Source organism: Hemicordylus capensis, chromosome 6 (genome assembly GCF_027244095.1).
Source record: "Hemicordylus capensis ecotype Gifberg chromosome 6, rHemCap1.1.pri, whole genome shotgun sequence".
In the NCBI taxonomy this organism is placed as follows: Eukaryota; Metazoa; Chordata; class Lepidosauria; order Squamata; family Cordylidae; genus Hemicordylus; species Hemicordylus capensis.
In genome coordinates, this window is record NC_069662.1 from 30,872,539 (window position 1) to 30,884,756 (window position 12,218).

Below are 12,218 nucleotides of genomic sequence, written 5' to 3' on the forward strand. Positions count from 1 at the left end.
GTAATTACTGCTCAGAGACCTGAACTGGGATACAGACGCACCAGGTTGCAATTGGAGAGGCTGGGGAGCGGGGTAGAGGACCCCCCCGCCCCGCCACCATTGGGAAGGTATGTTCCCCTCTCTCCCCTGACCTTAGGCAATCCCCCTTTGTTTGTAAAGTGGAATCTTCAGTGGATTCCCCTTTACTAGCATTGACCCAAATCGGTCCACAAACCATGGTTCCAGTTCCATACACATCACTAGCAACCAAAATATCTCTGCTTTAGGAGGTAAGTGTCCTGTACATGTGATGTCACTTATTGATGATCTGCAGAAATTATAGGAAAGTTTAATATATAGCTACTCAGGACATGATGCACTAACTTCCCTTTACTCCCAGCATAATCATCTGCATAAAAGCAAAGTGTTGCTCACTTGCTTGATGTCTATAGCTTCCAGCAAGTTCTAGATAGGACTGGAAGCAGATTGTTATATATGGGACAGAATTTTTTTAGAAACATAGGAAGAATTTCACACACACACACACACAACATACAGTGCATGATTTGCTTCATTACAAGTGCCTCCTAAGACTATTAGGAACACAGATGAGGCCCACAGTGCCAACTCTGTGCCCCCCTGCCCATTTCCACATAAACTGCTGCCTTCTTTCTCCTCTACACTGTCCTTGCACACATCTTCTTCCTCCTCTGTGCTCAGCAGCAGTGCAGAAGTTTCTCCTTTTTCTCCTCTGGCCCTAAAGTGTAAAATAGACAGGAGCATAGAACAGAGCAGAAAATGCCCAGGAAATGAGAGAAGAGCGCTCTAGGACAAACATTATTAACATTGTTGTTGTGGTGGTGGTGGTGGTGGTGGTGGTTTTTGTTGTTGTTGGCCATGGTGGTGGTGTATGTCATCCAGACTAAGTAAGCACCAATGCAGTGTGTGAGGTACTGTATAAGAGTTCCAGACTAACACATCACTAGTGCTAGCAGAGAGGGGAGAAAACTCCGATAATTTCTGCTTTCCCAAGATCCCTCTGCATAACCCTCGGGGACACATAGGTTCTGAAACAACTACATCATGAAACAACAACAATAATTCTAAATTAATTAGAATTATTTTTAATGATTTGTTTTAATACCTGTTTTATGCAATTGCTTTTATTGCATTTCTTGGATTTAAAGGTGTGACTTTTAAAATTGTTTTAAATTTTGTACACTGCCTAGAGATGTACATATCAGGCAGTATAAAATATGAAATAAAAATTAAAAAATTAAAAAAAACATCTGCTTCCCCCCACCACTTGACAGGAATGCCAGTGCTGAGTTAATTGATCCCATCCACCACAATGGTGCATTTCAAATTGCATTAGTGCTTTGTTAGCCTGGGTGCCAGCCATTGTTATTATTTTAGATGTTACTTTTCAACAAAAAATTCTGATAGTGGTTTACGTAGCAAAAGGAATGGTAGATCAACCTGTGTATTTTACATCATTTTGCTGATATTGTGCTTGGTTTTTCTTTTCTTTGCAGTATATACTTTTGCTGACAATGGAAATGGAAAATGAAACTACCGTGTCTTATTTTGTATTCCGTGGATTTTCATACAGCCAACCAGTCCAAAATTTCCTTTTCTTGGTGTTTTTGTTTATATATATAATAACTCTGATTGCAAATATTGCAATTTTGATGGTTATAAGGAGCAACAGACACCTCAGCAGCCCCATGTACTTTTTCCTGAGTCATTTGTCTTTTCTCGATGTCTGCTTCTCTTCAGTTACTCTTCCTAGAGTCTTAATGAATTTCTCTACAGACAAGACAATTTCATACAATGGCTGCATTGCCCAGATGTTTTTTGTCATTTTCACAGGATGCACTGAAATTTTCATCCTTACAGCCATGGCTTATGACCGATATGCTGCCATATGTAAGCCTTTTTACTATGTTCAGATCATGAACCCTGCCTTTTGTAGGGGGCTGGTCGGAAGTGCATGGGGAATAGGTTTCATACATGGATTGGTAAATTCATTGCCTGTGTTGAAACTAATGTTCTGTGGGCAAAATATTATTAGGCACTTCAGCTGCGAACTCCCCACATTACTTGCCTTGTCCTGCACAGAAACCTTCTTGAACAAGATAACTTTCTTAATTACTGCGAGTGCAGTAGTCATTTTTTCACTCTATGTTGTTCTGGTGTCCTATATTCAGATCATATCTACAGTCCTGAAGATGCATTCAGCAGAAGCTAAACGAAAAACCTTCTCCACCTGCAGTTCCCACCTCATTGTAGTGGTTTTATTCTACGGCACTGCCATCTTTAGGTATCTGAGACCAAAGTCAGCCTCTTCAATCATTGTGGATGAATTCTTCTCCATCCAATATAGCATTTGCACCCCTATGTTGAACCCTATTATCTACAGCCTGAAAACCAGGGAAGTGAAAGAAGCCATTAAGAAACTCATGAGATAGAAAGCATTCATTTCACAAAAGTGTTTAAATATTTCATTGGCATTGCATTGAAAATTAAATACACTGATGTTCAACTGAGTGAATCTATAATATTTTCCCTTAGTCATAGGTAGAGTTGAATTTAATGGAGTTCTTAATCCATAGAAATCTAAATTATAAAATTGTTGTGTTTTGAATAGATTTGTATCACTTTAATCTATTTGCTGTTTGCTGTTTCTGAGGAACCAGCAAAAAGAATATTTAAAGAAGTTTTCTTGCTATTCAGTTACTCATAAGAATAGTCACCTTTTCTTTGGCTCAAGATATTCTCCCTTCTCTTACTGTTTATTCTTGCTAAGGTCCTTTATTATTCTTCAGAGATCATAATATGATACTACAGAAGAGGATGTGAAGGGGAGTTGCAAAACTCAGTAAAAGCTTTGAACTGGCAGTGAAAGAAGTTATTGCAGGTATCACAGGGTAGCATAGTAAAATACTTCTACTTTGCATATAACACCTAAGAGGCCAAGAAAAGCATAAGCAAATGGTTCTGCTCTTCCAGGTTAAGTGGAGCTAGTGATAGATGTGCATTAATTGATTTTTTTTGTCATTTCAATTTATACCCGAATTGAATCACCCCTGATTTGTTTTGGTCCAAATCTGCCCCGCTGAATCACCCCGGTTTTGATTTGTACCCAAATTGTCTAGATCTGAATCGATTTGGAGGAAAAAAGGGGTCCCAGGGGCAAAAGAGTGTGGTAGTGCCCAAAGATTGGGAGCTAAAACCCAAATGGGGAAATAATTTCAAATTAATTGTGCAAAGGGGTGAGTTGTTGTTTCTGAGGTGTTCTGAGAGTAGATTCTCTGGTAGAAAATGAAAGTGGAACATTGAATCTACTCTCATTTCCTTCCAGAGTACCTACTCTCAGAACACCTCAGAAACAACAAAACCCAATGTCCCATGGGCTTGTGGGTATGGGAGGATTGGGACCCTATGTGCACTACACCACCCTGGTACCCCCCTGGTGGAGTAATGGGGCTGCTGAAATCCCCATTATTCCCTATGGGGAAAAGCTTAAAGACTCTCAAAATTCAGAAATTCTTTAAAAATCACCCTTTTCACCAATTTCTTTGAAATCTGGATGGTAGCAAGCACCCATTGGGGCACTAACACCTGACCAACTCTTCTGCCCCCCAAACCCCTTTTCTGCCCTTAATCTGCCCAAAAGACATTCCATCTTCAAAAATCCTTTAAAAATCACCCCTTTGCCCAATTCCTTTGAAATCTGGGTGGTAGCTTCCTTGCACCCAGTGGGTCCCACCACACACCGCAACCCACTCTGGGACACCCTTGTGCCACCGCCCTGGGGAGTTATAACTAAGGCTGCTGAAATCCCCATTAATCCCTATGGGAAAAAGCTTAAAGACGCATAAACTTCAAAAATCATTTAAAAAACACCTCTTTGCCCAATTTCTTTGAAATCTGGGTGGTAGCTTCCTTGCACCCATTGAGCACTACCATCCACCACAACCCACTATGGGCCACCTTGGTGACCCCCATGTGGAGCGATAAGACTGCTGAAATCCCCATTACTCCCTAGAAGAAAAAGCTTAAAGATGCACCAACTACAAACATTCTTTAAAAATCACCCCTTTGCTCAATTTCTTTGAAATTTGGGTGGTAGCTTTCACCCATTGGGCACTACCACCCAAACCCCTTTGACCACAAAATTTAGGTCTGAATCTCTGAAATTTTGGGGTCCAAATCTGGGGTGATTTGTTTTGTACCCAAATCTGGGCAATTGAGGACAGGGGTGATTTGTTTTGTCTACAAATCACCTGAATCGGCAAGATTCGGGTACAAATGGTTTCCTACCCAAATCATTTTGTACATCCCTAGCCAGTGAGCATGCCATGTACTAGAACCTCCAAAGTTCTTGAGCCTGATTGGGGAGATAACAGGAAGATTGAGGATGGTGAAATAATATTTGCTAAAGTTCAGGAGAGGAATAGCAAGAGTGGGTTCTGAAAGTGGAATTGTTAACATGAAATTGTTAACTTACCTAAACATTTGGGGCAAATCATGGAGATTAGTAGGAAACTTCTCTTACATTTTCAGCTCAATCTACAATAACATTTTGCTTTCTGTCATTGAAAAAAATGCCTACTTTGTTCGCAATCTCACATGCACTTTCTGCCTTTCACAAGTGAAGAACTGATTTTGAGCTAAACCCTATTCAGACATTGCATTGTACCTGCATTCAGGTATTTGTACAAATGTGCATGAGAACATCTTTACCAGAGAACACAGAGACTGAATTCAGATGTGAAGCCATAGGTTGAGCAACCAGAAGTTGGGAAACCTTAACATCCAAATTTATGAAACCACAGTTTTGTGTCAAAAAGCCAAACCATTGGTTTGTAGAGAGGTTCACCACCCCAACCTAAGGTTCGGAAGTGCTTCCTTTATGCCCAAACGCAGGCGCTGCCATAAGTGTGTTTTCATGCTGTTTCTGCACCTGAAATCATAGAGAAGGCAATGCAGAGCAGCCCAGAAACACAGCAATTCTATGCCTGCAGCACTTCTCGCTGTCCATCTCTAAGCGGAATTGACACACACCTTGCCTTCTCCTTTCTCTTCACTATTCTGCCTAGTGTGATGCTGGTGTAACCACAGCAAGAGTTTCGAAAGGGATGCAAATGGCTCTACAGATCAACATTTAGTGCCATTTTCTTAGGACCCCCCTCCCAGTGTACAATATCAAGAGAGATGGTAATGCTGTTGCCAGGATCGGTCTACCTATGAGCCACTGAATGTAGATCACATTTTAATGCAGTAAATGTGTCCCTGATGGCAAACACCACACAAAAATGTCCAGCATTATGCCAATGCCAACCCCCCACCTCCCAATCAGTTTTTCTATGCCACCGCACCTGCAGTTCTGTGGTGGTGGATGTCGCTCTCTCACCAAGACATTAACCGAAAGTCCAGGGTGGTCATGAGATGAGTGTCAACTGGGCCAAAGATGTGTTGCTGCCCACAACTGTGGTAACAGGGTCCCAAACTGCTGCACGGTGGCTGTCGTGTAAAGCCAGGGCACACTGCAAGAATGCACTAGCCCTTGCATGCTGCATGCTGCTGGTTTTATATGTCTGAAGCAGAGGGCACAACCAGGATGCATTGCTCTTGCCAAAAAATCTGCAAGAAGTTGTTAGACAGGCATGAAAAAATGGGAAAGGGAGAGCACAACTGCTGTGGGCACCCAGTTGGGATCACCATTCACCTGTTTTTGGAAATTGGGAGGGGATCATGCCCTGATATCACTTCATTCCAGTGCTGACTGTGTAGTGAGTGCCCTGAGATGGGCACCAGCAGCTCTGCAGTTCCAAAAAGCGAAACTCAGGTTTGTGTCTAAAATGGCTTATTTGCAAGAGACTGAAGTGTGAATGTTGATTCTGTTGAATGAAAGTAACTGAATGGAATTGTTTATGTTGTAGTCAGGGCCTGAGGAGAAGGGAAATTTACTCCGTCCTGCCTTGGAGTTGTTTTGCATTGTGCTATGCTGATGCCAGTCATGAAAATAGTGATGTGCACGGTCCGGAGAAGTCCGGACCGGCACCGAAGGGGGGCCTTGTTTTTAGGGCGGGGAGGGCTTGCTTCCAAACGAGAGGAGCTCTGTGCCGGAGCTCCTCTCGTTTCCTATCGGGTGAGCGGTGAGCGGGTGAGCGGGAGGGCGGGCAGCTAGCTGGGAGGGAGGGAGGGAGGGCGGGAGGGCTGGCACTACCATTGGGAGTTCTTTCGCCGCCGCCGCGGCAGCGGCGGGGGCGCGGCTGGTTTCCAGCGCCCCTATACTGGAAAATACGGGCGCTGGCGGGGGCAAGGAGGCGGGAGGGCTAAGCAAGCCCTCCCGCCCTTAAAGGCATACCCCCCACCCGGACCCGGACCAGGCAGGGCTGGACCGGTCCAGCAGTTCGGCCATTCTTTGGAATGGCCGCCGGACCGGTTCGGACACACTACTACATGGAAACAAGCTTGACACTTGCTATGTTAATCTTATTAAGAAGGACTTGGAAAACCACATTTTAGATATCAGTACATGTATGCATTTGGAGTACACACTTTCACACAGTAACTGCTGAATTGCTTTTACATGTTTGACTCCTGATAACATTTCTTATATGCTATTTCCTAATAATAATTATTTGCATGCCATCTCTAAATAACATTTCTTGGAACTGAAGGCGCCAACCAATCTTGGAAAAGTGACCACAGACTGGTCCAGCTGGGCATAAACAGGCATGTTTATACCTGGTTAAATAAATAGGCCCGGACCCCTACCACAGGCTCCAGACCAGATATGGTACATGAGAACCTAGAGGGAGACCGGGAACAGAATTGTTGCTTTCCTTTCAACGTCATTAAGGGCAATTTGCTGGATTTTCGCCTGCTTTTGTTAGAAAGACATCACAGAACTCAAACCGTGGCTGTAAGTTTTTCTGACTATAAATTAAGGAGGGAAGCTCAATCTTCTTGCTAAATTTTTGAATTCAAGAACTAAACTGATGTTTAAAAGCTTTAAGGCTTAAAAAAAGTATATTAGTCAGAATTACTATTTTTTCTCTTTTCACTGCTGTTTGAGAAAGTTTATGGAAGAGGCGTTTTGCTGTTTTGCTGTTTGCTATTGAATATGTCTATCACTAAATTGGCCAATTAAAGCAAGGAGGCGTTTCACACTACTGTGAGAAAATTCAATTGCTAGCGATAAGATATATGAGCTGTGGTGCAGAACTGATTCTATTTGGAAAATAACCACAGGCTTTTACTTTCTCTCTTGACATCAAGGACACAAAACCCTGTTGTGAGGCTATTGGAAAGTGTTCTATTCCCCCCCCTCTATATTACAAAAGTGTGTGGGGGGGAGAACAATGCAAAAAACAAACAAACAAACAAACAAAAAAACAAAAAAAACCCTCAGCAAAGTCAGATACAAACTCATTTACAGCCTAGGAAACTTTCCCTTCCAAGTCCAGGTTTGGGGGAAGCAAAAATGTCTACAGATTTGGATCAGACACTATTAGCCATGAGACCGCTACTGGAAACAAATAAAACCACCCTTCAACAAGTTAGTTGTGATATGTTACAAGTGAAACAAAAAATACAACAAATCAGACAAGATACACAAACATTAAATGATAGAACATCAAACATTGAAGAAACAGTTAAGAAATTAGCACAAGACAATAAAGAATTTAAAACAAGGGTTGATACCTGGACTATGAATGACATTTTGTAAAAAGGGGTTATGCCGGACTCCTGGACGTATGCAAATATAACAGTAATCCCAAAACCGGATCAAGATTTAACTCAGGTTAAAAATTACAGACCAATCTCACTCTTAAATAATGATTACAAACTTTTTGCCGCCATTTTGGCAAGAAGAATGAAGGTTATATTAAAACTTTTTATTCATGAGGATCAAGCTGGCTTCTTGCCAAAGAGACAATTGAGAGATAATGTGAGAACAGTTTTGAATGTATTGGAGTATTATGAAAAACATAATGATAAACAGATGGCGATGATTTTTTTGGATGCAGAGAAAGCTTTTGATAATGTTTCTTGGCAATTTATGTGGAGACTATTAGATGCAATGGGCGTTGGAAACAATTTTATTAGGGCAATTAAGACAATTTATTCGGAGCAATATGCTATGATTATTGTAAATGGGGAACTATCAGATAATTGTAAAATACAAAAAGGGACTAGACAAGGATGTCCACTTTCCCCATTGCTTTTTGTATTAGTCCTAGAAGTGCTTTGTAGAAGTATTAAAGAAGATGATCAACTACAAGGCCCTAAAATTGGGAAGCAAGACTATAAATTAAGAGCTTTTTGCGGATGATGTTTTGTTCTTTTTGGAAAATCCAATGGACAAGATTGGAAGACTCTTGGAAAAAATACAACAATTTGGCCAATTGGCTGGATTTTACATAAATAAGGCTAAAATGAAGGTTTTGACTAAAAATATGGATCAGAAATCTAAGGACAGATTTTCTGAAATAAGAGAGTTGAAAGTGGAGAAGAAAATTAAATATCTGGGGGTCTGGCTGACAAACAACAATTCTTTGTTGTTCTCAAATAATTATGTTAAAATATGGAATACAGTGAAAATTGATCTACAAAGATGGTCTAATATGAATTTGTCTTTAATGGGAAGAATTTCAGTGGTGAAAATGAATGTCTTGCCTAAAATATTATTTCTTTTTCAGACTATTCCTATAATCAACACTTTAACTTGTTTTAAGCAATGGCAGAAGGATATAACTAAGTTTGTTTGGCAAGGGAAAAGACCAAGAATTAATTTTAAGAATTTAAAATGCAAAGAAAAGAGGCGGTCTTACCCTACCAGACTTAAGGTTGTATTTTGATGCTGTTTGTTTGACGTGGTTAAAAGAATGGATAACATTAAGAAATCCTAGAATATTTGATTTGGAGGGATTTAATAGAAGGTTTGGATGGCATTCATATTTGTGGTATGAAAAAATAAAATACATAAAGACTTCTTGAATCATTATGTAAGAAGGAGTTTAATGAGGGTATGGCTAAAATATAAAAATTGTCTGGAACCTAAAACCCCGTTATGGGTATCTCCGATTGAAGCTTTAACACGTAAAGAAGTAAATATGCAATTGCAATGGGGTACTTATAGGGATTTGTTATATTTTCAAGAAAAGGACTGTAAGTTAAAGAGTTTAACTGAAGTTCAAAATTTGGTTAGAGATTGGTATCAGTACCACCAGCTAAATGAAATGTATAAGAAGGATCTTAAAGTTGGATTTGAAGATCAGATGTTGAGATTTGAGAAGGAGCTATGTGAAAATGATGAAAAGTTAGTTTCTAAAATGTACAAGCTTTTGCTTTTGGAGGAGACAAGAGATGAAGTGGTTAAAAAGACTATGGTAAAGTGGGCTCAAGATGTGGAGTGTAATATAGAAATGGCAGCCTGGGAAAAATTATGGAAAACTGATTTAAAATTTACAGCATGTTATGCTTTAAAAGAAAATTATTACAAAATGATGTATAGATGGTATTTGACACCAAAAAAACCTGGCATTAATGTATAAAAATGTTTCAAACAAATGTTGGAAATGTGGACACTCTGAAGGTACCTTTTTCCATATGTGGTGGACTTGTAGGAAGGCTAAGGCCTATTGGGATATGATATATAATGAGTTAAAGAAAATATTTAAAATGGCATTTCCTAAGAAGCCAGAATCCTTCCTGCTGGGAATAACACAAGGAGTATTTTCTACAACTGATTTAACATTTTTTATGTACACTTCTACGGCTGCCAGAATAATATATGCACAGAAATGGAAGAGCAATGAACTCCCTTCAAAAGAAGATTAGCTGATAAAAAATTTGGAATATGCGGAGATGGCAAAACTTACAGTATTGATAACAGATCAAAATTTAGAATGCTTTAAAGAAGATTGGAAACCATTCTTGTTGTATCTAAAGAACTATTTTCCTACTATGGATTTTACAGCAGGGTTTGAAATTTAGTAATAATAGCAGGTTGGGTAGATTAAAATCATGTTTGTAAGGTTTAAATTTATGTTTTGAATTATTATTATAGCAAAGGTAAATTTTATAGCTGATGATTCACCAAGAGGTGTGAGCGGGAAGTCCATATTTGTTTATTTGTTGTGAATGTTAATAAGAATATTGTCAAAATCAATAAAAATTTAATTTGAAAAAAAAAAAGGAACAGGATTGTTGCCATCTGGAATTGTAAACAAGTGAGGCTTGGACCCCACTATGCCAATGATGGGAGACCAAGATTGTTTGCATTAGGATGGAGTCTTAGCAGATTTGATTTGGCTGTTTTTGATTAAAGATATGACAGTTTGAGGGGAGGTTATATAAGGGGGCATACATACCCCTGCCCAGAGAGGAAAGAGAGAGGCAAGCACACTAGGAGAAGAGCCTTACTCAGACTCTAGGGAGTTGGATATCTGCCTTATCAGGGTGGTGGTGGTGGTGGTGGGGCAAACCCCCAGTCTGTCTTGTGGATTAGTATGTGGATCTTAGGCTGTTGAAGCAACCTGTGCCTCACAGCCATTTTTGGACACTATACCATAGCTGCCTGGGCAGCTTACAGCCTCATGGCATTCCTCCCCTCTCACGGCCTGCTGAAGATACAGACAGCTTGGACTGGTAAATATTATATCTAGAGACTGCCTTCAGACCAGATTTTTCCAGTATTAACGTACCGTCTGATCCTGTCCCCTCTCCTTCCAATCTCTGTCTTCTCTGCTTTCCAGGAGGCCTGCTCTTAGCCCCTGTTAGCTGGTCTAACAACATTCTGCCCCAGCCTGTGCTCCTACAACCTTTTCTTCCCCCTCAATTCCTCCACCTCTCATTCCTTTTGCCTTTGGCTCATATTTCTCTACGTCAGCAATGCTCTCCCTTCTCCCCCACCTTTTTCTCTCTTGGACTCTCAGTTCAGAGACTATGCATGGCTTTCTGCTTTCTGTTTGAGCAACCTTGGGTTATTTGAGAACAAAACTGGAGATACTGACATTACTAAGCTCTGTTAGCTGTATTAAAGAGGGGAAGAAGCTCTGTTAGCTGTATTAAAGAGGAATCTCAAAACTGCTTAAAAACTGCTTGCAAAAGTAGAAGAGATACGCCTTTTTTCTGTTGCAGTTGAACTGGGTTTTGAGGTTGTTTTGGGTTGTTGCTAGGCAGTACTAGAGATAAGATGGAGTTGGCAGCTAGCCCAGACTAGACAGAAGAATGTGTTTACACTGTACTCAGAGCAGAAAATGTTTTAGTATGTTAACTGTTTCCAGTGAGAATGAGTGATTTTAAAATGCTGTTGAGAACTCTACATTACAATAAATAAGTATTCTGTTTAAATGCTCGCGTACTTAGTTGCCTGAATGTAATCATAGTTTCAATAAAGCCCTTTAAATTATAGTCTGTGTGGGACGCTTGTTATCTCCCTCTTTCCCAAATGTACGTGATCTCATGGATAACAAATCAAAAGTAGCCTGATTGGCTACAGTTGTGTTAGTGACACCAGGCTCCTCATAACTGGCTGGGGGTTTCTTTCTTGCAGGAGCAAGGCAGGGTGGGGTGGGGTGGGGTGGGGGACTCCCACCCAGACACTGCTGGGGAAAAGCACCAACTAGGTGTGTGGGAGGACTTTGTTCACAAGCTGGATGTGGGAAGGGGCAAGGGGTGCCTTGAGGTAGGGGTGAGGGGGTGTCTTGGGAACCCCCAACATCCCATCAGTCTAAGGATGCTCATCCCTAGCATCCAATCATGGATGCTCCATTGTCCCTGATGGGGGGATCACAGATCCAGATAACCAACCCTCTTGAGACATTGCTTGTACCAATTTGGATTTGCTTTTGAACCCAAAATGGAAAAATTTGACAGCCAAGTACAGTATCCGAAAATGCCCTGAATCATTATGACTTGGAAACAGAATTTTATTAATTAATATGAATATGGCCAGGTTGCTTTTGGATAAATCAGCCAATGAGAGGCTTGAAAATTTGGGACTAATTAAGTGGGAGTATAAAGGCTGGAGGCCTAGTATGCAAAAGAACTTAAACTTTTTGGGGCCTTTGGGGTCCTTTGGCTTTTGTTTGTACTTTCCCTTATTTGGACTAATAGTTTATCAGGATGAAGGGAAGCTTCTTTGAGAAGCTTCCTTCCTGCCTTTCCTTGCCTTTTTATTTTAAAGCTCACTTTTCATTTTTACTGTAGTGTTTTTG

The 12,218-nt window shown here is 40.5% G+C and overlaps 1 protein-coding gene across 1 annotated transcript; it reads left to right on the forward strand.

Annotated features, from left to right (window-relative positions):
• Window positions 1-1,538: 1,538 nt before the first annotated feature.
• LOC128330635 (olfactory receptor 8H3-like) lies at window positions 1,539-2,450 on the forward strand. Its single transcript, XM_053263774.1, has one exon. The coding sequence runs from the start codon at window positions 1,539-1,541 to the stop codon at window positions 2,448-2,450; it is 912 nt and encodes a 303-aa protein (XP_053119749.1).
• Window positions 2,451-12,218: the final 9,768 nt, after the last annotated feature.

Coding starts and splice junctions, on each gene's coding strand:
- LOC128330635 (XM_053263774.1), top strand. CDS start 1,539: ATGGAAAATGAAACTACCGTGTCTTATTTTGTATTCCGTGGATTTTCA.